Consider the following 25,434-nt stretch of genomic DNA (forward strand, 5'->3'; position numbering starts at 1 on the left):
CACCAAAATCAGTCAGATTGTTCTTTTTATTCAGCTCTCAGTGTCAAAGTTCAGGAAGCTGAATAAAAGGAGCAATCTTTGTAATTTGGGTGCAGAAAATCGTTTTCTTGTACTTTCTGGACTGTGGTTACACTCCAGCTCTTTTTTCTACTCAGCATGATGTTTTCTTTGTGACCTTCATCACATTTCTGTATTGATATTAAACTCTCTCGGCTGTATTTCTTCACTGAGACAAAGATAACTCACCTCTTTGTTAAGGTCCAGGTCATAGTCTAGCGGTTCCAGGTCGACCTCGTGGGTGGGAGGGGTTGTGGCTGTGGAACGCAGGGTCAGCCATTCGTCAGAGTGGGAGCGGGGTCTCTCTTTGTGCTCGGGAGGTCTTTCCTCCCCCTGAACGCTCCTAACTCCCTGCGCCTCCTCCCCCTGGACAGCCCTCTCGAGCAACTGCAGGTCAAACTCCTGCTCCCTCTTCCACTGGACAGTGCACAAAGGAAATAAAACATAATCTGTGAAACAAATAACAGGACGCTACCATCAAGTAAATCTGAAAATGACTGGTTTCACTTGCCTTCACACATAATTTCATGTAACAAGTACTGTACAACACACTAGTTAACACTTGGATACTAACATGACTTCAAAGGCTGTAGAGAGAGAGGGTGTGTGTATGTGTGTGTGTGTGTGTGTGAGAACAGGTGTGGAAAAAAAGGAGGGAGGCATGCATTGGTTGAGTATGCATGCTTATGCTCTCAAATCACAGCATGCTGTAAATTCTCTACAACAGTGATAAAGACGACAGCACAACACCACTGAAACAAACAGGACAGATCACCTCACTCACACTGATGACAGTTTCACCAAACACAACCATATTGTGTGTATTCAATCAAAAAATATATGATAAATAATAAAACATGGCAATATGAGTCCATTAGAAAATAAGGTTTATTTATTTGCAAACATTCACATTTGAAAAAGGAAGTGTTCTTATTATAACTAACAATTACCAGTTAACTAATGAATAGTTAGCAGATAAAAACACTGAGCAAACACTGAAATCACTTCAGCTATGTTTTGATATGAAATGGACGTCATACATATTAGTGTTATCTAAATAAAGAGCTTCCTCTCACAAAGTCTGGGAAGTGGTAAATGGGACGACAGTAGGGCCCAATCCATAAACACTCAGAACATTTAAGTAAAAAAAAAAAAAATAAGAGCAAGAAAAATGCCATGATTAGGTTGAGATGAGTTGGCTTAAATAGGAATTGCTCAGTGTATGTCAGTGTTTTGGTCAGTAGAAAGTAAGTAGGCACTTTCACTCTCTCTCACACACTCTCACATAAATGGACTGATCAGAGACAGCAACAGCATTTAATTGAAGAACAGCAGGCATTGATATCTAAATGAGGAAAGACAAGATGTTGGTGCTGTTCTGAAAGCACACACCGGGGGAACAGTATGGTTAAAAAAAAAATACAGTCATGATGGAAGCGACCACAGCCAGGAAATCAGTAAGGAGAGATGAACATGGATGCTAAAGCAATGTTAGAGTCTACAACAGAGCATAATGAGAAAGATACCTAGAGACTGATGAATGTGAGGGGCAGATGTCATTGAAGGCCTTTGTCTGAGGTAATTAGTGTGTTATGTGTGTGATAGGCAAGATTTTGAACAAGAGTAACATCCCTATTTCATTATTTCCACTTCATAATAAACACTGTTTGACAGATATATTTGTATTGTACACAGTAAAGTACTAAGTGCAAAGCAGAAACTGTTATCTACTTATCTGTGTATTTTCACAGCAGGCATAAAGACATGTCACAGTAGGAAAAGCACTAGAATTACCGCCTCACGGTTGTATGCCTCCGCGAACAAGTCAGGTTGCAGGTATAGTTTACATCCATGTCGTTTGCGTAATCATGACACTTGACAGTGCTTTAAAACATGAATGCTTCACACATATCTTTACCCTGCCAGCAGAGAAGATCTATACAATCAGCACAGCCAAGATGAGTGTCATCATTCAGTGCCTGACAAATGTCTCCTCTTTTCTTTCTGAGTCCGGGGTTGAATAATGGTCAGAAAAGTATTTTTGCAGAACATTATGAAGTTGACTTTTGACCTTTTGGATATAAAATGTCATCAAATGATCTTTTTATCCTAAGAGACATTTATATGAAATTTTTTCATAATTAGGGGCAGCACGGTGGTGCAGTGGTTCGCATTGTTGCCTCACAGCAAGGGGGTTCCTGGTGTGGGGGAGCCCCTCCTTGTGGAGCTTGTTCTCACAGTGTCAGCATGGGTTCTCCCCAGGTACTCCGGCTTCCTCCCACAGTCCAAAGACACACAGGTTAGGTTAACTGGTGACTCTAAATTGCCCGTAGGTGTGAATGTGAACATGAATGGTTGTCTTTCTCTATTTGTCTAGTCTGGTGACCTGTCCAGGGTGTACCCCGCCTCTCGCCCAATGTCAGCTGGCATAGGCTTCAGCCCCCCTAACAGGATAAGCCGTTATGGAAAATGAATGAATGAATTTGTCATAATTAGCATATGAATTCTTGTATTACAGCCAGCAACATCTTTTGTGAGGTCACAGTGACGACCAAAGTCTAATCAGTTCATCGTTGAGTCCAGGTGGACGTTTGTGCAAAATTCTAAGACATTCACTCAAGGCCTTCTTGAGATATCGCATCCATGAGAATGAGACAGACTGATGTACGTAGGTATAGACAACCCAAAAACATAATGCCTCTGTCACTGGCGCGAAGGCATAATAATGGCGGCTGAATTCCACTTAGCTGTTTCAGTTTCAGGGTCCTGGTATTCTGCATGTTGTACTGTCATGGCTTACTGGGATACTTGATTAACAGTAGCAGCACTGATGTTACTAATAATTGTGCTTTTCCTTCTTTGACAAAATGTCTACTGTGAAAAAGGCCTTTTAACGTCTGAAAACAACATGCATGAAATCAGTACAGTTAGAGCCACACAGTAAATCACCACACTAATTATGTTCTATCATTTCTTCATGTCAGGAGCTGAGACTGTTCTGAATAAAGGCACGCGTTACTACTGTAGATCGCCACTCTCGGTTTAGCTGTCGTCATGCGTGAGAGTGTGACGTGTGGTACTGTTCTAGTAACATACTGATCCCAAGTCTGCTGAGAGTGGGCGGGAAGATGAGGATGAGGAGCGCGACGACGAAGAGGCGTGGCGGTCTCCGTGGCTCAGGGTGCGTTTGCGCTGCCGCACGAGGGCCTTCTGGTGCCTCTTCATCCTCTCCAGCTGCTCATCGGCGCTCATCTTCCCCCTCTGCTGCTGCTGCTGCGCCGGGTCCCCGGAGTACAGACGCTCCAAGGCACTTTTTGGTCTCTCCTGAGAGGAGTGGGAGGAAAGAGGGTTGATACCATGAGCAAAAGGTACAGCAGGAGGCAAAGAGGTGGAAGAAAATAAAAACACACCTAACGTGAAAACTGAAACATTACAGCAAAAAGCTAATGTTGATAAGGAATGAAAATGGAACATGGTAGACAATTCAGTGTCATAACTTAGACATTTCTGAGGTTATAATTGGAGCATAAAGAGAGAATAAGATGCAGTGTACAAAGCAAACAGTGTAAAAAGTGTCCAGTCCCACAAATCCGTAATTTGGAGCCTCACCTTCCCGCCAGCAGCTGAGGCTGCTCTTCGGATGGTCACATACGAGGAGATGCTTGAAGACTGATTTAGCCTAAGTGAGGAGCCAGTCACTCCTGAGAGAGAGCCAACAAACATTAAAACTCTGTTCTTGAGTTGGCAATAAATATAGCCAACGCTGGTGTAAAAGTTTTACCATAACAGATATGCTCCAGCAAAATAAATCTGCTCTACTGGCTCTATCATCCACGTACCTCTGCTGGGTAACGTCTGGTAACCATCATGTCTAGATGCTACGACACTGATGTGGGTGGAGCCATCTCCGGCTCCCATGAGCTCTGGATCACTCAGGAAAGGCCTCAGTTCCACCTGAGATCCACAGACAGAGATCAGAAATAGACGAGGACCTTAAGTTTATATATTTAAGCAGCACAAATACAAAGATACACACATACTATATGTACCTTACTGTCTCCATTAGTGTACTGGCCAATCTCTCTGTCCCTTTTACGTTCATCCGACTGTCGTTTGAGGCCACGTACAGAAGTGTGTCTGATGACCGTTGTCTCCCGGGGCAACGGGGGCACAGCAGGGGGATGCTCATCAGGACTGTAGAGCTGAGGTAGAGGAGGTCTGGGAGGCACATCTTCCTCAGCCTGCACACAGAACAACACGTGTAGATACGTGACATCAGTGACAACACCCTGGACAGGTCACCAGACTATCGTAAGGCTGACACATAGAGACAGGCAACCATTCACACTCAAATTCACACGTATGGGCAATTTAGAGTCACCAATTAACCTGCATGTCTTTGGACTGTGGGAGGAAGCTGGAGTACCCAGAGAAAACCCACACTGACATGGGGAGAACATGCAAACTCCTCCCACCCTGGGTTCACACCAGGACCTTGCTGTGAGGCCACAATGCTAAATACTTCACCACCATGCCGTGTGGTGGTTTGCTATTTTTCTCTTAAACTGAATCCTCTTTGGGGCCTTGGACTGTTGGACTTCTAATTAAGCAATCTGAAGACATTTCCCAGAGAAACTGCGATTTCTCTCTATATTTTGTGTCAATTTATCAACTGAATAATTAATTTATTAATGGGGAAAAAATAATTGTTGGACTAATTCATAATGAAAAAGAGAGCAGACCTTTGCCAGATGTGTCTGGGGACATGTAGGTGAGGAACAGGGAGTCAACGGCAGGCTGTGAGTCCAGCACGTATGCATGACAGCAGTGGAACAAAAAGAGTTCAGTTCCCTTACAGTCAAGATGGCAGTAAAAATAATAAAACCGAGAATTTATTCTTCTTATTTTGTGCCTAACTTTAGTCGATCATAACATATCAGGTATGGAATTAATCTGCAGATGCTTCGCTTTAAAATGAATGTCAGTTTTTGAGCATGACGGATGCCAAAATGTGGCCGGCAACAGACTAGGTAAGGCTTGTTTTTATTGCCAGAAATGCCTTTTGCAATATGATTAGCACTTGTTGATCAGTTGGGGCCCCTATCGGGCCAGTAGAGGAGACAGGATGTGAGGAGTCAGCCGTCAATGATGGTATAAAACAGTCAGTGAAATAGATTTTTTAAAAAATCAGGAAACAGTGCAACTATAAAAGGACCTTTAGTATATAGTCATAAATGTGCACAAAAAATAATAGGCTGCTTGGTCCAGTAGTGTGTGAGATTAGCTGCAGAGAAACAGATACACACACGCAAGCACTCATGCACACACACAACCAAATGCATGATCCCCTCCAGGCTCGCTCCTGGGGAGATTATAATTGACAGCTGCAACCCTTTAACTAGTGTTGAGAAAAGTGTAGATGGAAACACCGACCCAAAAGAGAAAAGGCAAAGCTTTTCTGCAGTTGCTCAGTTGGTCACACAATTGGAGATGGCGTATGGCGTCAGCAAAGCTACACAAACTGCATAGTACAAAGATTTTATGTATCTATTCCATTTCCATTTTTCATACAAGTATGTCCTTTATCTTATAAGAACCAGCTGAGTGCTGTTGCAGGAGACTCACCCATCTAAGCCCACTGGAGATGGTTACAGAGTGGTGTAAGGGCTGCTGGCTGGGGCTGGAGGAAAGGGTGGGGGTGTGGCTACTGGGGCTGAGGTGGGGGCTGTGCTGCTGCTGCTGTTGCTGCTGCTGCTGCTGCTGCTGGGACAATCTCATCTCCATAGTAGACGGGCTCCCAGAAGGCACTGATGACGCCGACACTGAAGGCACAAATTTCCTCTCTGGGGAGTTCAACGTATATGAACATGTAACATGTACACGCATGCTGTAAAGACAGTGCTTTCTTTCCCCATGGGAGATGTGCAAGGCATTAGTATCAAGTGTATGATTAAGAGCTTTAATGGCGAGATACAGTTGCTGTACTGTGACCACGTGGCTTATGCTGCGCTGTACAGACAGTAAACACCATTTACTTTGCAGACATGAAACCTGCAGGTGTCTCACCTGGGTTGGTAACAGAGGAGATAGTGACTTTGTAGTTGGCTTTACTGGTGCTGAGGCCTGCGATGACATCCTCAATCCTCCACAGCTCTTTTCTGATCTGAACTTTCTCTTGCTGCTCACAGAGAAACACAGAAGACCACTGAGAATTCTTTGCTTTGTCTGTGAATATGAAATCAGTAGTCTATAACTCATTCCCACACACACCAAACTTGTGTGTGTTAACAGAGATCACTGAGCCACAGACCTGAGTGAGATCGCTGCGGTTCATCTGTCCCTGCAGGGCTGACTTCAGCCAGTCCACATCTCTCTCCAGCCGGCTGTACTCATTCCACGCATTCTCCATCTCCTGCAAAACACAACACACTCCATGTTCTAATGAGACAAGACACAGCTCTCAGATACTGCACTCATCCCATGAGCCAATGTTTTAATAATAGTTTTAAAGGGAAGTGGGGTTGTATGGGGTACTTATCTATAGTCAGTGTATTACATAGCAGATGGCAAATGTCATGACCCATTTAGAGAAGCAGCAGTCGACATGGAAGCTAAACAATGTACTGCTGTGGACGGGGACAGCAGCAAACGTATTCTTACCACCTTAAAAAAGGTCTACAACAGGTATTTTCACTGCTTTTCCTTTCCATCAGACAGCCTGTTCTCTACGCTCTCATCACAGCCACCAGACTCCATTAACAAAAACACAGATTTTGGCTTGCTGAATGTGGGAGCTGCTGGTTTACAGCTGCCTCAATCAGATAATTAGTTTGTGTCACTATGTCTCTTTAGTGAATCCGCACTAACCCTTTTAAATGCCAAACTAACTGAGGCAGCAGAAGACCAGCAGCTCCTCTGTTCAGCGGTTTTAAATCACTGTTTTTTTACATGGAGTCTGGCTTTGAAGAGACAGATGAAACAGCTTGACAACTGTCTGACAACGAGGTTAAGTGGTGAAAATACTCTAAACTGATTTTGATTTTTTAGGAGGCTAAAATACATTTTGCTGCTGCCCCCATCCACAGCAGTACATCACTTAGCTTCTGTCTTGGACTGCTGCCGCTTCTCCAAACTGGAGGTGTGCCGACTCACATCTACTGTGGGTAATATGCTCACTATAGATAAGTATCTCATACAACCCCACTTCAAAAAACTTCAAAAGATTTACGATGACACTTCGTACATGCAGTGAGCCCATGTGTGGCGAGATGCTGTTTGGGAGTAGGAGAAAACGGGTGACTTTAATGATACACTCACTTGATTTTTTTAAATTGACTCACTTGGATTTAATCTGTATTTACTGTATCCAATGAGAGCGTCACAAATGTTTGAACACGACCAATATGGCGGGAAAAATGTCTGAGAGCCAAAAATACTCCTTTACTCTTGTGCGATCTCGCACTTTATTTTTCGTAAATGTTCTCATGAAACTTGTCTTTTTGTAGTTTTAACGCTGGACATTTTGAATATCGCTGAACATTCTGACTAAAGAATTTTTCAGAGTGACAAAGAAATGAACTCATGAGTTTATTTGTAGCCTCAGGTTTGTCCCCGACCACTCATTCTGATAGTCACAGTCAACCTGAAACAATGTGCCAGTTGCAGAAACCATCAAAAGGGAACAACTAAAAATAGAAGTGAACATCTTGTTTCGAACCAATAAAAACATACTGCACATGGTATTATGTGCTTGTATGTACTAGAGGACAGAGATGGGTAAGAAAACACCAAAAAGTGGCAAAATTACAAATACTTGCTCATTAAATGAATCAAAATGAAATAAAAAATACTGAATACATGAGAAATGTATTTAATTAAAAACAAGTCATTTGTATATAATTCTCTAGCGACTGATGTCATCACATATTTATCTTGGAGGTGGGAGGCTACGTATTCAGGGGTCAAGGTCAAGGTCAAATTTATTGCATGCAGCATGCTGGGAGGTTTCTGCTAGTCAAAGCAGCCATTGATTGACTGGGTAAACAGCCAGCTGAAATGCAGCAGGGATCGGTGAACAGTTACAGTGGGTGCCCTCATTCTTTTAGATTTTAGCTTTGTCAAGATAAATATAAGTGCACCAGAGTAAATACATTTGTAAGATCTCCAATTTTACGAGCAGCCAACTGAATGAGTGCAAAAGACAAACAGCTCCATTACAGGGGAGTGTGACATCCGGTAGTTCACAGTGAGCATGTTGTTGGACCTGTCAGGACATGTCATGTGTTTCACTTTCACTGTGATTGGGCTATTGTTTCACAGGTTTTTTCCTACAGTTGAAAGCTGGGGATAAAAATGTGTCTTTTTTGAGAACAAAATGACACATTAAATACGTATTTTAAGTATTCAAAATACATAAAATACAAGCTCTTAAAGTATTTTGTTCCAAATTGCATCTTATAGTGTTTTCACACTTTTCAGCACTCTAAACAGACACAGAGTGGCAATTTTTTGTGCAATAAAACAAAACATAACAGCAATTTCTGCGCACATGTGAACACTCTGAAACAACTCAGACCCCTCTGAAGTGAACTGTACTCAGACCACCTCCTGAGATATTCATGAGTGTGAGTACGGTTCGCTTCAGGTCCGCAGTGCAGTTCACTTAAACTTTGCCTTGTTAACACAAAGCGCTCCAGGTTTGCTTTGCTCTTCGCCATTGTATTTAGCCCTTCAGATCACCTGCTATTGCACTGGGACGTTTGAAAATACAGATGAAGCCAAATCGGCCTTTAACGCTTGCAAGAACGCAGGACAGGAAGTAGTTTGGTCCACGTCTCCAGATCTGGAATGTAGACTATATCATATTGCAACAGTCTACAGCACAGAAACACTAAAGCACTAATGTTTCCTTCCAATTTTAAGTTCATCTGAAAGTGAGGGGCTTCATAACCACACTGCAGTGCCATGTCAAAGTAAAAGCAAAACAATATATATTATACATAGGCTATACTGTGAACAGAAAGAGGACTGCGGCCCCATCAAAGCTGAGGTTGACCAGAAAGAGAACTGAGTCCTGTTTCAAATGAACTGACAATGTGAAGACAAGAAGAACTGAGTCCCTTTTCTGTTGGTCCACTTCTTTAAGAGGACTGAGTTCATTGTTTTTAAAAAAAGATACATAGTAAGGGTGAAAACAACCTTATTTTTTCTGTCCTGCAAATACAAATTACAAAATACCCCAAAGTACTTAAATACACATTTTAAAATCATCCATCTCTGCTAGAGGAGACAGTCTGAGTAGTTTAATTCGAAGCACCTTACCTGCCAAACCTAAAAGAACATATTTAACAATTTCAACAGAGTCAAAGAAGCTGCATTTCTCACTATAAGCATTATCAGTGTTTGAGTGCAGCGTGTGTCTTACTGTGGAGACTTGAGATATCTCAGCTCTGATGTGCACCACATCCTCTTGTAGTAATTTCTGCTGATAGGCAATCTTCTCAGCATGTGCTGGCTGATCTCTGTACTGCTCCATCTGCTGGTGGGAAACATCCAGCACAGACTCCAGCTTGTCCTAGATAGGGGACGTGAGAGACATCATTCATACACAAGAAGCATTTATAGATCACACCAATAAACAAATACAGGCTGTGACACACACACACTGTACATACAGAAGAAGAAAAGCGAATCCTATATACCTTGTCCTCCTTTAAATTGCGTATCCTGGCCTCGAGCTCCTGTAGAATCTTGTCTTGTTCACACAGTCGACTTAATTTCACCTAAAGGAAAAACAGCGAAGTAATAAAAATGCAGAAAAACAAAGGATGTAATCTACTTCTCCTTCTTAATATTCAGTGTTTACCTCCAACAGCACCACAGACTGTAGACATAACACAACAGAAAAACAGCAGAGATTAAAAAATAACTGATGAGATACAGTATCTGTTTACAACAGAGGTCGGCTGTTCCATTCTAGTCTTGGTCGGACTATATTCTAACAACGCAGCCAGATAAGACGAATTGATCGTCTGCTGCCGTCTTCGCTGTCTGTAAATATGTCAATAAGGCTCATCTTTGTGAAAAGCCCCGAGGAATTCCTCTCATCAGCGCAGTGAGAAATATCAAAAGGCTCTATACTGTCTAGTTTGGGGGTGAGATCTGGTAATACCCATTATGAGTAATCATAATCAAAAATCCATATTTTCAAATTCACTTTTGGAGAGAACCGTGTTTATTGAGAGTGACAGATTTGTTTTCCCAGAAATGGGTTATGTGTTTATGAAAACAACATAAGACTGCCTAGTTCACAGTCTTTCTCACACAGTGTATTTTTTCCTCAGATCTATTTATCATTCTGTTCAATTAATAATTAAGCTGTTTTTATTTTTGCTGCCGTATATTGTTGTTTTTAATTGCATGAAATATTCATTGTTCAGACAATTTGCTGGCAATTTCTTATAAATTGTTAAAGTGGAACAATGCTAATGATGAAAAGCCAGGACATCCATCTTATTTACCTCTATTCAGCAGAAAACAAAGAACGAGAAAAGCAGGGTCAGGCAAATCAAACTGAAAAATTTAACAGCTCAACATCTAAAACTCCCATTACATGTATTTTTCCCTTTAAATTGCAGGGAGGAAAATAAAAGCTGTGGTCGATACTCTCAGGCCCTCACTGTGCAGTGTGGATGGGTGTCCCCACAGTGTTGCAATGCATACGTTCCCTCTGCAGCCTCTGTTTACCACAACTTAAGAACGCACGCACGCACACACACACAGACACACACACATACACAAACCACACTAAAACACACAGTAAAGTCAGACTAAAGTCAGCTGCTTCTCTGTAGTGGATTGTAAGAAGTCGGAAACGGAGATCTTAAAGAAAAGGCAGAGATGGATAAACAGGGTGCTTATCAGACTGTTTCTTTAAATCCTGAGAACATAATGATTCACTTACATCGGCATCACTTTCTGCTATTTTCACAGGCCTTGACGATCTTTCTGATTTTAAACTCTCACGTCCCGTTACCTGAAATTCCCAATGGCCACAAATAAAATAAACTGTTTAATATCAGTATGATCGAATGACATATTTTAAATACCTTGACTGCACTTTCATACTTCCAGTAAACAGATAACAACAGCAGTGTGGATTTTAAACATACAGTGAGACTGGTAGACAAAATCAAGCTGTATGGATCTAGAATAAAAATGATTAAAAAAAAAAACACAACCAAAAGAAGTGCAAAAATATTGATGCAGAGAAAGTCTGCATCATTATGTCTGGATAAACTCTAAAAACCCCAAAGCTGCTCTTTTCTGGCTGCTTATTATTTTAATTACAAACTCGGTCCTTCATATGAACCACGAGCGAGAAGAAAATATTCTTGAAAGCTGATTTTTATGATTGACAAACATTTTGGTTTAGGTTAGATTTAAAGGTCCAGTGTGCAGGATTTAGGGGGACATATTGGCAGAAATGGAGTATGATATAATAATCATGCTTCTCTAACGTATGATCAGTCACCTAAAATAAGAATAATTTTCGTTATGGTTATAGAAATAGCCTTTTATATTTACATATAGAGCTAGCCCTTGTCCACGGACTCCACCATATTACACCACCATCTTTCTACAGTAGCCCAGAATGGACAAACTAAACACTGGCTCTAGATAGGGCCATGTGCGTGTTGCATAGGCCACTGTAGTTAGCAGCCCCTCCAAGATCAGAAAAACACATTTTTTTTTTACATGAAACTGCTTTATCCTGTGTTTTATTAGGGATGCGTGCGATTAGTGGTCTAAACGATTAAACGTCCGCCCCCTCGCTAGTCGGCACCAGAAATATTAGTCGGTTAAACCAGTTAGTGTTTTATTCATGTATAAGGCCACTTAACTGTCATATAGCCGCCCACCACTAGTGGGGGCTACAGGGCCAACTGACAGCAGTCCCCCTGCGCGCGGTAATGCTCGAGTAGAGGTGCCCTCTCGCAAAACCAGCGCGGTTTGGCAGTACTTTGATCTAGAAAATCAAAACAAGGTAGCATGAAGGCTACGTCAGAAAAAAACGGCATATAATCACTTAACTCGAGGAATGCACAATCACATTCAGCTCAAGCATTTGGATGTTAACCTGCACAGTACTACGACTGCTGCTGCTGTCACTGCTAGCCACACTCAGACCAATTTGACATCATTCACCCGGAGATGCTGTGGTCCCGCCCGGTCTGAGAAGATAACGCAGGTCATCACGACATTGATTGCAAGATATGTTTCCACTTAACTTTGTTGACGGTAAAGGCTACAGGAAGTTAATGGAATATGTTGAGCCTAAATACACCGTGCCGGAGTTGCCGTCATGTACGCACTGATACCACACGGCGCAAGGCATTTAAAATCTGACGTGGTTGTTGAAGACTGCGATTACAGGCTTCAAAGGGCTTTTAATGCACACACTATTGGGGGGCTCTGTGGATAATTCAGCATCCAGTAAAAACCCCCTGAACAATAAACACTTAAGAAATCCTAATGAGGAGAAGTTTCAACTGGTTGCAATGTGCAATCCTCACAGCTAGATGCCACTACATCCCCCCTAAATTCTACCCACTGTTCCTTTAAGGTTTAAGTAAACTTATTATTTTTACTTCAAAAAGCCACAATGAGTCACCTGGGTATATGTTAAACTAAAGGGCCTCTAGTTTCATGACGCTGTGGTAAGACAGTATGTAAATGCTGGCGCAGACAGCAATGACAGGGTGGGCATACAAGTCAGCGCTAAGAGACTAAAAAGGTGGGAATAATTAAAAATAACGAGCTCTGTGTGTGTTCCTGAACCAGCCTCGGCATTATGGATATCACAGACGTCATCACAGCTCAACACAACTTTGTTTAAGATCTGTAAAATTTCATTTCGCCAATGAGATCCATCTGCCTCCAGACAAACAAATCACAACTGCCTGCAGCTCTGAGAGAGATCTAAGGAGAAACACCATCATCTTAACAAGAGTCTACAGCCGCGCTAGAGGCTGTGTGAGGCTTTACTGAGGCACAGCAGTGCTTTGAGTTAAATGCTAACATCTTCATGCTATCATGCTCACAATGACAATTCTGCCCAGCCCATGAATTAAAGGCATCGTAAAGAATGTGGTGACAGAGACGTGTGCTTGTCTTCCTTGAGAGGCCACTACATTTAAATAGTTTATTGTGGATTTATGCATTTTAAATGTGTTTTGATTGGCTGCTACATTGGCCAGGTCTCTCTTGTAAACTCCCTGGGCTAATAAAGGTTAAAAATCACTTGTATTGTAGTCAGAAGTGACTCTATGATATTTCTCTTTTGCTATCAGTACAATAACACAGGGAGGAACTGTGCGCCCTGTCCAGAGATCCTCCAGATAACGGGGCAGAGATTTGTTTGTCACAGTTAGTAATGCATGAAGCTGAAAAGTGTGGGTAGAATATTCATAACACCCACATCAGGATCACCACACCCACACCCAGCTCGGCGGTACGGACCAGTGCGAATGAGAGAGACTCAGTTAAAGAGGCATTCCACCTATTTTACATGTCAATTACTAGTCATGTTGGGTACTACACAGGCTGTGAGAACAGTTTTATAATGTACTCTGTGGTTCTGGAGGGAGCTTTGTCAAGTCTGGGAAAACCACGAAAGTGATCGCCAGGATATCTTAGCTTGGGCTCGACTAGACTACATGTTTTTAAAAGAAAGCCCGCGTTATATTCTCATTCAGTTTGAAAGGCGAGGGTGTTTACCACTCAGAGAGGGTCGCTGAAAAACACTAACAAATTTTGACCACTTTTACCAACGTTACACTGTGTACCGCAGTGATCACACACCACTTTACATTATCATCTGTTTCCACCACTTACTATGATGAAACTAGAGGCCCTAAAATGTAAGCTGTCACACTGCCAGTTGTGTTTCTTAAAGAGCACCATTGGGTCGTCTCTTATGCTCTAACAGGCAAAACAAAAGCAAACTGAAGATATCAAACAGACATTCAATACATTCAGAAATGCTTAACAGCATGCAAGGAAGCCCTTTGACATCGCAGCTTCCTTCCTATCATCTCAAATCTCATGGCAGTGTGGGGGTATCACGCAGTGAGTGATTGGATTAGGGTATCCATGTGCAAAATCCTGCATAATTTCCAAGGGATGCATCACATTCCTTTTTGTAAAGCAGTGAAATGGTCTGTTTCACTTTGTATGCACACCGTCCTTACATTCCAACAGTACCCAAAACTCTGTGGAGTGGAGTTTTCAAACACATTGTGTACTGAAACGATCATCGGGTCAATACTTTGGATCTGTTTTGAAACAGGAAACGGAGAGGCGTTACAGGATGTACTGCACATCGTTCGCTGACCTCCCTCTATTCCAAAACACAACCCAGGTTTCTAATTAATGCATTGTGGTGTTTAAACATACAAATCATTACGGATCAAATGCTTTGCACGGGTGTGAATGGAATATATGCCAACAGCTAGCTAAATGAGCGAATTGCTTAAACACAGCAGTAATAGGCTTTTGCAAGTAGACTCAAACAGGAATTGGAGTTCACATGACTTAGAAATTCAGCCATATGCTTGTAAAAACTTCAATTCCCATCATGACAAGCTCAACATCGACATGTGTTAGGATGACATAAGTGCATCACCCAACTGCATTTGAAAGCACTATAATCATCTAATGGAAAACATTTTGACAAACTGAACATCAGAACTTTTACTGAAGAAGCCAAACATTGCATCACTTTGTCTTTGTTGGATTCACCAGATTATAAATGATTAGAATTAACATAATAAGAAGTTAAAAGACATGTTACTTCAATCATAAGGAGACAGTAGAAAGCACAGCGCAGAACAGAGGACAGACAGGAAAGAGGGGGGGAAACAGGGAGGCAGATGTTTGAGGCAGCAGCAGGAGAACAAGATTGCAGTCCAGAGGTGGAGAAGAGGATGAAAAGGATAAAGTGGCATTTACTTTGTTGGGGCCCACCTTCAGATCTAGATACTCCAGGTCCTTCTTCAGTTGTATGTAAGTATCATCAGCCTTTAAATGAGCAGTGGAGAGATAAATCATTTGAAATGAAGCTGTAGAGGAGAATGGGTGACCAGATGACTCCTAAAGCCTTTATTTGCTGTTCAGGCTTTGCTAACTGAACTTTAATTAGCTCGGTCTCAATTACAGCTTACGTTTCTACCTCTGTATTTTTAAATACAGTTAGTAAAGCCAAACTGTAATTAGGTAATCGTGTAGGTTTCTAACTGGTTTAATGCCTCGTGTTTGACCTCATACACAACTGAGCAGCTCAGGTCTTGTGCATGACATGTGGTCAAACTGCACTTCTTCATTAGCATGGAGGATGGCCAGAGAATGGTTGGATGTTAGAAACAGGGTGGAGTTGTCATTACTGAGCACCGTCTGCTGGTCTCACAGCAATACCCTGTTTGTGAACAGGCTCACAGGAGAGACTGTGGCCTGATGGCTGCTTCAGAATGAGAACACCAAGAGCAAAAGATTTATCAGAGCACACAGAAATGTGGATACAAATGCATTCATCACATGTGCTTTTTGCGGCTGTGCAAGGTGACACGTCTATAAAACAAAGGAAAGTATAAAATGCAGGTATGTTCGACAAGCAACATGCTTCAAATATGGCATATTACTTTTTACTAATAGAATAACACAAGCTTCTGAAAGCTTATTCATGTTTTGAACAAGGTGGATGAGTGACAACAACTATAAAGACAGTTTTCTGGACAGTCTGAAGTGCAATACAGCCCATGCCAAAATGGTTGAAGAAACAAGACAACCAACAGCGACAGACCGCACAGTCTTATGCATGAAAGGGAAGTAATGTATGGGACTGGCTGGGGAGAGTGGGACCACAATGCACTGGCAGGGGTTGCGGTGTGCTGCACAGGAGGTTAGGGAAGTACGAGGACCCCTGACCTGCATGCTGGGGCCTAGAAGGCCGTTGTGCTGGTGCTGCTGCAGGTGAGCGAACGCATCGCTGGGGCTATGCACACCAGCCAGCTTGGCCTGGTGCCTCCGAAGCTGAATGAGAAGCAGAGTCAGCTCCTCTGGCTGTAGCCGACCCCAGGGTTAGGGGCCAGAGGCCAGTGAGAGGGCAGAGGGATGAGAGAAAATACTTAAGAACCATCTGGGCAGTACAGCGTCTGAGACTGGGAGGATGATTTATTGTTCTATCAGGGACTCTGTGACGATAAGGGTTATCAGAACTGATAACGCTAAAACAAATATCATATGGTATAACATTTACACCAGCTTTACAGGGGTTCATAAAATCAGTCAGCTCCAGATTCTACATCTTGATACTGTCACTGAGATGAGCCCTGCAATTTGGAGTCCTATTCATATCTGTCTGGCTGTGCAAGACTGGAAAACTATATTAACACTATACACTACATGATACATATCTTTATTTATGAAACCAAGTTATGTTGTGAATGTAATAAGGAGGATCGTACCGTTTTGCCATGCAGGCTGGGTGCACTGACAGTGTGTGTGATGTATCCCATGGCTGGCATCGACCTTCTCTCTATTTGGGAAGTCTGTGGGGAAACAAAATTAATCACCTTATTACAGATCTTGTAGAGTCATATCAAACAGCTTCAGTTCAGTTTCAATTAATTAAAAAACAGGTAGTTACAAGTAGTTACAATGACAATCATAAAACATAACGGAGATATGTGAAATGAGATACTCTGATAAGCTGTCTGAAGCTGGAGACACTGAGCAGAAAGTATTTAAAGGAGCAGTGTGTAGGATTTAGTGGCATCTAGTGGTGAGAATTGCAGACTGCAACCGGCTGAAACTTTGCCTATGTACCAAGCTGAACTCAGGGTTATGATTCATATTAAGTTTTTTTTTTTTTTTTACCAGGAGCCAAACTATCCACAGAGGTCTCTTCCTCTCCAAAACAAATAGAGCCTGTGGTTTAAACCCATAAAAACACTGAATAAAGCAGTTTTACATTAAAAATAAGTGTTCCTCTGACTCTGTTCAGATCCTCATAGAGGCCCTGTTAACTACGTTGGTTGACGCATAAACATGAATGGCCCTACCTAGAGCCCGTGTTTGGTTTGTCCGTTCTGGGCTACTGTAGAAACATGGCAGTGCAACATGACAGAGTGTGTGGACAAAACCTGCTCCCATTGTAGATATCAATGGCTCATTCTAGAGCCCCGTTTCCACCAAACGCTTTCAGTATGGTACCTTTGGAACCAAAAGTAACCCTTCAGACATGGTACCTAGACCCTAGTGTTTCCACTGCAAACCGTACTCTTAAATGTGGGCGGGGTTGTTGTCACTCACTCACTGCTGTATTTCTTCATTACCGGTGACACAGGTGGAAGTCTGCACCTCGTTTATTGTCAGCAGAACGGGGTTGTACGCCAAAATTTTATGCACAAAATAAAACAGGCTGCAGAGGGAGAGTCTCTTGATGGGATATCTAAAAATGACGGGTTTGTGAATTTAGTCCTTCTAAGGCAAGCTCAGGGGTTTAGCATTGCCGCAGCCCACAGACAGGAACAACACTCTGTGATGCTTTTTTTTATGCAGTTCACATAATCCAGTCGAAATTAATATAAATGCTTGAAGATCCACTCATTACTAAAAGTGTGCGTCGTACAAAAACTAAAGCAATGGTCAAAGCTGTCACAGTGAAATTTAAGGTGTGTTGAATGATTCATGTCGTCAACCACCACCACCTTAAAAGTCGCAAGCACTCCGCCTGGTGAATTTAATTCTTTTTTTTCTCAGTCTACAGCTGCTGCAAGAGGCAGCAAAACATCCTCTCAATGTATAGCTACAGTCTACTAATAAAACACGGTATGAACAGTGGTTACAAAATGAGCCACAAGTCAGCCCTGAGCAACTCAGCCAGTCCGCTATTGACTAGTCATTGGACTGCAGTGTTCACAGCTCCACCTTTTAGTACCAGATCTGTGTGCTAGGTAACCCAACAGAGGGGTGACCAAATATGGGAACGGTATGTAACGATTGCATTGGTACCATCCACAACTGTTCACACTGGAAATGTAAAAAAAGCTAACCGAACTCAACCGTACCGTACTGCTCAGTGGAAACGGGGCTTAAGGTACCAAAAACACGACGACTCTTGTGTGCAGGTGATTATACACTAAAGAAAACATACTTATTACATTACATTCTATTTCTGCCAATATATCCCCCCACATCCTCCACACTGGACATTTAAATATATATTTACTTACATATATATAAAAAGTGAAATCTTCAATAGATTGCCAAGATCACACTGAATCAAAGTTAAACCATTGCCTCCAAGTCTGCAAACAAATTTGACTACACAGCAGATTTATTTTTTCATCCATCCCTTTCTCCCTTTCATCACTCCTACTCTTATTCGAAACAAGGTGTGCCCCAAGTTTTAGGCGCTACAGGGCTTGGGAAATTTGACGTTTTTGCTTAACACACAGAATTAGCGAAAACCAGGCCCACTACAGAACCTTAAAAGGACACAAACAACAAGAGATTTAATTAACTACACATAAATTATACTAAACCTGCTTTCTTAAAATAACATTTGTTTGCTACCAGCAAGAGAAGCACTGTAAGCCATTCCCTTTGAGATTCCCATGCCACTATTTTTTTGCTGTATAATAGGTTTTTTATTTAAATGCGAGATCAGAAGAAAGAGACCGCTGCTGATGTTTGAGATACAGTGGAGATGTTTATAGGGTGCTGAGGAGCCCTGGGCAAATTGGATTAGCTGCTAATAAAACATACTTCTTAATGATATTCCACAGAGGTATACAGATTGCTATTACTTAAGCGTGCTCCAGCCAGAGAGCACCATCAGCCTCAAAGATGCTGGGTGCACCAAAACTAAGTTCACTGCAGACTAAATTTAGTTCCCATAAACATCGCTCCCTTGGATCGTGTTGCACAGTCAGTGTGGCTGCCTTTGTTGAAAATGCATCTTCTTCTAAAGGGGTTTCCATAATTGTGCGTCACCGTGTTTTATGATTGTAATTAGTGTCTTGACACTTGGGTGAATGATGGAGGAAACAGCGCATCTGTGACACTTTGTTTACTTGTGTAAGGCCAACGGGTTGGTTGTGAGGCTTGTGTGTGTTGGCAAATGTGGCGATGGTTTGGAGGGAGATCTTTTCACATGTGGAGGGTGTGGTGGGAAGACAGCGCAGGGTGTGGATGACAGGACGGCCCCTCGCTCCGTCTCTTGCGGCGGTGGCGGTGCTGTCTGAGCACAACGGCGGGTTTGGGGAACGACGGAGTAGCGAGCTTTTACTCACACACGCTCACACCACCTGTGGAGTGAGGCCTGGGTGTGGACTGTGTGAATCTGCAAATGATTCACATGAGCATCAAAGTGTGCGCGCTGAGAAATCGGAGCCTTCTCAGGCTCCTCCTGCTAATCTTCCCATGGTGTCCTTGTGAGCTCACAACATCCTTAAAGTTGACATCAATAGATACCTCACATCCACTACCCAAAGCTACCGTGAGAATGAGACCTTTGTCATTTGGCGCACTACATGTGAATCATCACATTTTTCTTCAGTCCCATGCCAATGACAGGGTACAGCCATTTACTGGGTGCCAGTATGACAGTGTTTACGCACCGATGACTGAGATTCAGCACATAAATTCAACAAGGGTGGGACTTCTATCTGTCCATTATCTATACAATTTAATCCTGCACAGGGTTGTGGGGAATTAAACCTATCACAGGACACGTTGGGCAAAATGCAGGGTACACCCTAGAGCAGGGGTCTTCAACATAAGGACCCCTTAGCTGAAACAGAGACAGAGCAGGGACCCCCTTCTACATATACAGTTACAAATTGAATTACATATTACACTGGGCAGATGGAGGTTGTCAGGCAGAGAGCCACATCAGCCTCAGGCTACAATCTGGACCTGTATTTGCTTTTCAGGTAGGTGAGTAAGCAAACTTCACCTTCACAAAGACAGGCTGTTGCAAAAAGAAAATATGTTGGATTTATGTTAATGTGTATTTTTAGACATTTTAACTTCCAAAAAATGATCAAACAATAATTAATTGCCCCCCCTGCAGTGACTCTGAGGACCCTCTGGGGATCCTGGAACCCCCTGTGGAAGACACAGGCTCTGGAGCTTTGATTCTTTGTCTGAAACCAGTTGCGATGGTAACAATTTCTTTTAAGCAAATCTTATCATCAGTGTAATGTCATGAATAATGTATGGTGTTGTCATTGTGCCAAACATTCATGAGGAGAAGGCACAGGTCAGAGATCGTGTCACAGATGTCTGTTACTGCACTGAAAAGACTTTAGTTGACTTCAGCTTGTAATAAATGTTTTGATATTAGATAAGTAATTTTTCATAGTGGAAATCTGGGTTTTTATTCAGGCTCTGGTCCAAAACTGCCTCCACAGTTCAGGCTTGGGTCAGAAACTCTGCGGGCTCATGGGGGGTTGGGACAGAATGTTTTGCCCTGATCAAAGCTCTAATACAGTCTGGACTATTTGCCACTGTAAGGGGGTGAGATTTTAGTAAAATATTTTTTGCAAGTGTTTGAAACATATGAGGTAATTCACTCCAGCTGGTCTGTGCCAGTGTGGTACCAGATTGGGAACAAACCTGCTGGTGCCCTCTGTGTATCACCACTCTATGCCAGTTTGAATCAAATCAAATCAAATCAACTTTATTTATATGGCACTTTTCATACAACAGTAACACAAAGTGCCTCACAGAGGTTAAAAACAACAAAGATCCAAACAGAAAACAAAAAGAAAAAAGAAAACCCAACCCTCCCACCCAACAAAAAGCTATTTAGCTCATAAAATTGAGTTAATAGCTAGGTAAGAATGATCTAAAACAGAGACATAAAGTGCATCAAAACTAAAACCTATAGGCTAACTAAAATAACAAAAGATAAAGGTTAAATGAGATAAGAACGTAAATAGAGGAAGGGTAAGAATATAAAAAATAAATAAAAAATAGAAAATAGATGGATAAATCGGTTATAAGATAAATAAAGAGATCAGTTAAAAGCCTGATTAAAAAGATGAGTCTTGAGCCTCTTTTTAAAAACATCAACAGTCTCTGCAGCTCTGAGGTTCTCCGGCAGGCTGTTCCACAATCGGGGGCCATAATAATTAAATGCCGCCTCCCCGTGTGTTTTAGTCCTAACTTGTGGTATGGTTAAAAGGCCGGTGCCGGATATGTTATTGATATGGTAAAAGCAGATCAGATAAATAAGAAGGCCCAAGACCGTTAAGACATTTAAAAACTAATAAAAGAACCTTAAAATCGATCCTGAAGCGCACGGGGAGCCAATGCAGCAATTTTAAAACTGGTGTAATGTGCTCCCGCCCTCTGGTCCTCGTCAGCACTCATGCAGCTGAATTCTGTAATAATTGTAGATTTGGGATACTCTTTTTGGGAAGACCAGAGAGCAGGGCATTACAATAATCTAACCTACAGGAAATAAAAGCATGCATCAGCACCTCCGTGCTGGCCTGAGAGAGAAACGGGCGGACTCTGGCTATATTCTTAAGGTGGCAGAAACCTGCCTTTGTTATGTTTTTAATATGTGGAATAAAACAGAGCTCAGAGTCAAAAATCACACCCAGATTTTTTACAGATTGTGTTGGTTTAAAATCCTGTAGTTTTGGTAAAAGTTTCTCTCTCTGGCCTTCAGGACCAATGACTAAAACCTCTGTTTTGTCCTGGTTGAGCTGCAGGAAATTCGCTGCCATCCATGACTTTATATCTAAAATGCAGTTAAAAAGGGCATCAATTGGCCCTGTGTCATCAGGAGACACGGCGATGTACAGTTGCGTATCATCAGCATAACTATGAAAGCTGATGCCGTGCCTCCTGATGACGTCCCCCAGAGGAAGCATGTAGAGATTAAAAAGAGTTGGACCTAAAATTGACCCCTGGGGGACCCCAAATTTTATCTCATGGGTTCCTGAGGAACATGTATCCATACTTACAAAGAAGTGTCGATCAGTAAGGTAAGAGACGAACCAGTTAAAAACAGTACCAGAGAGGCCGACCAGGTGCCTCAGTCTATTTAATAAAATGTGATGGTCTACTGTATCAAGCGGTTAGATCCAGTAGTACCAAGACTGTGAGTTTATGGTTATCTAAGTTGCACCTGATGTCGTTTAAAATCTTTTAAAGGGCTGTCTCGGTACTGTGGTTCATCCTAAAACCAGACTGATACTTCTCTAAAGTGTTATTTGTATTTAAAAAATCATTTACTTGGTTAAAAAACAGTTTTTCTGAAATTTTGCTTAAAAATGGTGAGTTGGATACAGGTCGATAATTATTAAGAATGTTGGGGTCTAAATTGCTCTTCTTCAGAAGGGGCCTCACCACCGCCATTTTCAAGGAGGCCGGGAAGACACCTGTCTGAAGAGAGCAATTCACCATGTACAGTAGCTGTTTCTCAAAGAATCTATAAAATGTTTTAAAAAATGGTGTGGGAATTGGGTCTAAAAGGCAGGTTGTGGACTTTACTTGGGAGAAAACTCGACCAAGTGTCCTCGCATCAACCAGGGCAAAACTCTCCACTGTTTCCTCAGGTAAAAGCAATGATCCAGGTGTGTCGACAGTTAAAATCTGTTGCGATAAGAGACTGGATCTGCTGTCATTGATTTTACTTCTGAAGTGGTCTGCAAAGTCCTCACAAAGGGCATTGGTTGTTGTCTTAGGTGATCTGTTAAAATTACTGTTTGTTAAAATATCAATTGTGGAGAAGAGGAATTTGGGATTGTTTTTATTGTCAGAGATTAGTTTTTTGAAGTGGGAAATTCTTGCCTGTTTGACTGCGTTATTGTAGGTTTTGAGATGTTGACGTAATATTTCGTAGTGGACTGTTAGGTTTGATTTTCTCCACCTTCTCTCAGCACTCCTGCAGTATCTTTTCAGTTGTTTGATTTCCTGATTTCTCCATGGGGGAGTAGGTTTTGTTCTAACTGTTTTGATTAAAAGTGGAGCCACTGAGTCCAGCGTTGACTTGAGTTTGCTGTTAAAGTTGTCCACAATAAAATCATAGGGTGCTGGTAAAATCTCTGCAGGAGTGCTCTTGTAAAATCTGGATAAAATTTGCAGCCACTTCAGAAGTTAGGTAGCGTTTCCTCAATGTTCTCACCGGGGCCTCCTGTTGGTTAAAACTGGTGATGTTAAAAAACACAACATAGGACACACCCACGGACAGGCCATAGGTTATGACCAGGTCCAGGGTGTGCCCTCTGCTGTGGGTCGGCTGCGTGATATGTTGTTTAAAATCTAAACAGTTTAAGAGGTTTAAAAATTCTCTGGATACTGGGTCCGAGGTGTTGTCAATGTGTAGATTAAAATCACCAGTTATTAAAATCCTGTTGTAGGTGGAGTGAATGATTGTTAATAATTCAGAGAAATCACTGATAAAAGAAGTGGAGTACTGGGGTGGTCTGTAAACCGTTATGCAAAGGATGGGAGGGCTGCTAAAAACAAAGGCATGATGCTCAAATGACGTGTAACTGCTAAAAGAAACTTCATTTGAGGACATTGTGGTTTTTGTTACTGATGCAGTTCCGCCTCCTCTTTTACCTCCCCTAATAGAATATAAAAAGTTAAAATTTGATGGGGAAGCCTCGGTGAGAACAACAGGTGCATCGGTGCCAAGCCATGTCTCTGTATGGAGAATACTGTCTAGGTTATTGTCTAAAATTAAATCATTTATGATAAAAGATTTGTTTAAAGGGGAGCGCACATTCAGCACTGCCATTTTAATGTTTGTGCTGAACGTGCGCTCTTCGTGACTTTTCAAATGGATGTTAAAAACACGGTTAGGTCTAAAAACTGGGTTTCAGCTTTCTAAGTGTAATGATAGTTTATATGGTGTGAATGTCCTGTGTTTCCGGTTGCAAAGAAGGTGCTACTGGGGGAGAAGTGTGTGTGGTGCAATGTGTAGTGGAGGAGCCAAAATATCCCTGATACCCCTGCTGCCATCTTGTGCTGGTTACTTCATTTGGAGCCAGCGTTAGTGATCAGAGAGTGGAGCTGCAATATCATGCTCCCACCCATACACTTACCCAATCTATGGCTACCCAATCATGAGTAGCGCCATTGATCACAAGCACACCAAGTGGCACACACAGCTGCAACACATGACGTCATACGCTCTCTATATAGCATGATATTAGTAATTAAAGCCAAATGTAATAAGAAAACTTACTTACACAAATAATGTAATAGGAGCCAGCTAAAATGACAGAAACCATCTCTTTTTTTTTTTTTTTTTTTTTTTTTTGAGGCGTCATGGAGGGGGCGGGGTTTTTGACCTGCACTGCTGCCAGCCACTGGGGGGGCGATCCACATGTCTTGGATTCATTTGGGAAGCTGTCATACCATCAGTCTTTATATACAGTTTATACCTGGTGACAAATTCACATTGTTTTGTTGGACCAACAGAGCAAAACTCAAAAATATTTAATTTATAGATATAAAAAAGCAGTATATTCTCACATTGGAAAATCTGAAATCAGAGAATTGTTGATGTTTTTGCTTGAAAACTGACGATTAATCAATTTTCAAAATAGTTGCTTATCAGTTGTTGATTGACTAACTGATTAACTGACAAATCATTTAACCAGGACATCCCACCGAAAACCAAAGCCTTCAGACTGTGATTTAATCGGCCAATGTCCAGTACATGTTGTTGAAATAAAAACTCAGTTGATCAGAGCAGTTTTGTGTCAGCCAGATGTTACTGAGCAACCAGGACACGATTATGTGTTTGCACTGCTAAAAGTAATTAACGACACTAACTATGTTCATCATAATTAAAGAATATGTCAGGCAGTGCAAATGGTATCGCTCTTTTATGTGTTTTAATTATCTCTGGCAATGATTTCTGGCCTGTGTCCTTTGGCTCGGAGGCATGAGCTATATTATCCTGTGGCTACACATGGACAATACTAGTTAGTAGGATGGTTTTGCTCTCTTCATGGTATTTTTTAAAATTAATAACTGCAGGAAAAAAGACCAGAATTACCCTCTAACTTGTTCTTAAAAATGGCTTAAGACTAAATTAATCAGTACGCTAATATTTGCATTTTTTAGTTTGAGTAATGATGCTGACTGCACTCGATGGATGACTCACTAGCTGTATGTTCACAAACCTAGGCTTAAGTACATACTGCTTAAATTTAATTAACATCTGAAACTGAAATGGAATATCAAGGGGACTGATATAAAATGATTCATTAATATTATTATTTGAATACATTGTTCTGTGTATTTATTTGAGCACTTTGAATCAGAATATTTGGGACTGCA

At 41.7% G+C, this 25,434-nt stretch overlaps 1 protein-coding gene across 14 annotated transcripts in view; it reads right to left on the reverse strand.

The window, feature by feature from the left end:
* The window catches only part of plekha7b (pleckstrin homology domain containing, family A member 7b), a 98,166-nt gene that overhangs the window by 8,770 nt on the left and 63,962 nt on the right, over positions 1 to 25,434 (reverse strand). For 5 of the 14 annotated variants that reach the window (XM_049561237.1, XM_049561253.1, XM_049561321.1 and 2 more), the window contains 14 exons: positions 16,581 to 16,664; positions 16,042 to 16,176; positions 15,070 to 15,138; positions 11,021 to 11,092; positions 9,759 to 9,839; positions 9,482 to 9,631; positions 6,368 to 6,469; positions 6,124 to 6,238; positions 5,683 to 5,900; positions 4,107 to 4,298; positions 3,897 to 4,011; positions 3,667 to 3,758; positions 3,154 to 3,381; positions 247 to 474 (listed from right to left, as the gene is read on the reverse strand). In XM_049561237.1, the coding sequence (XP_049417194.1) occupies positions 247 to 474; positions 3,154 to 3,381; positions 3,667 to 3,758; positions 3,897 to 4,011; positions 4,107 to 4,298; positions 5,683 to 5,900; positions 6,124 to 6,238; positions 6,368 to 6,469; positions 9,482 to 9,631; positions 9,759 to 9,839; positions 11,021 to 11,092; positions 15,070 to 15,138; positions 16,042 to 16,176; positions 16,581 to 16,664 (1,881 nt within the window). The remainder of the gene's footprint in view (positions 1 to 246; positions 475 to 3,153; positions 3,382 to 3,666; positions 3,759 to 3,896; positions 4,012 to 4,106; positions 4,299 to 5,682; positions 5,901 to 6,123; positions 6,239 to 6,367; positions 6,470 to 9,481; positions 9,632 to 9,758; positions 9,840 to 11,020; positions 11,093 to 15,069; positions 15,139 to 16,041; positions 16,177 to 16,580; positions 16,665 to 25,434) is intronic. The other 9 variants (XM_049561262.1, XM_049561246.1, XM_049561270.1 and 6 more) reach the window with 9 other exon arrangements.

Source organism: Epinephelus fuscoguttatus, linkage group LG2 (assembly GCF_011397635.1).
Source record: "Epinephelus fuscoguttatus linkage group LG2, E.fuscoguttatus.final_Chr_v1".
In the NCBI taxonomy this organism is placed as follows: domain Eukaryota; kingdom Metazoa; phylum Chordata; class Actinopteri; order Perciformes; family Serranidae; genus Epinephelus; species Epinephelus fuscoguttatus.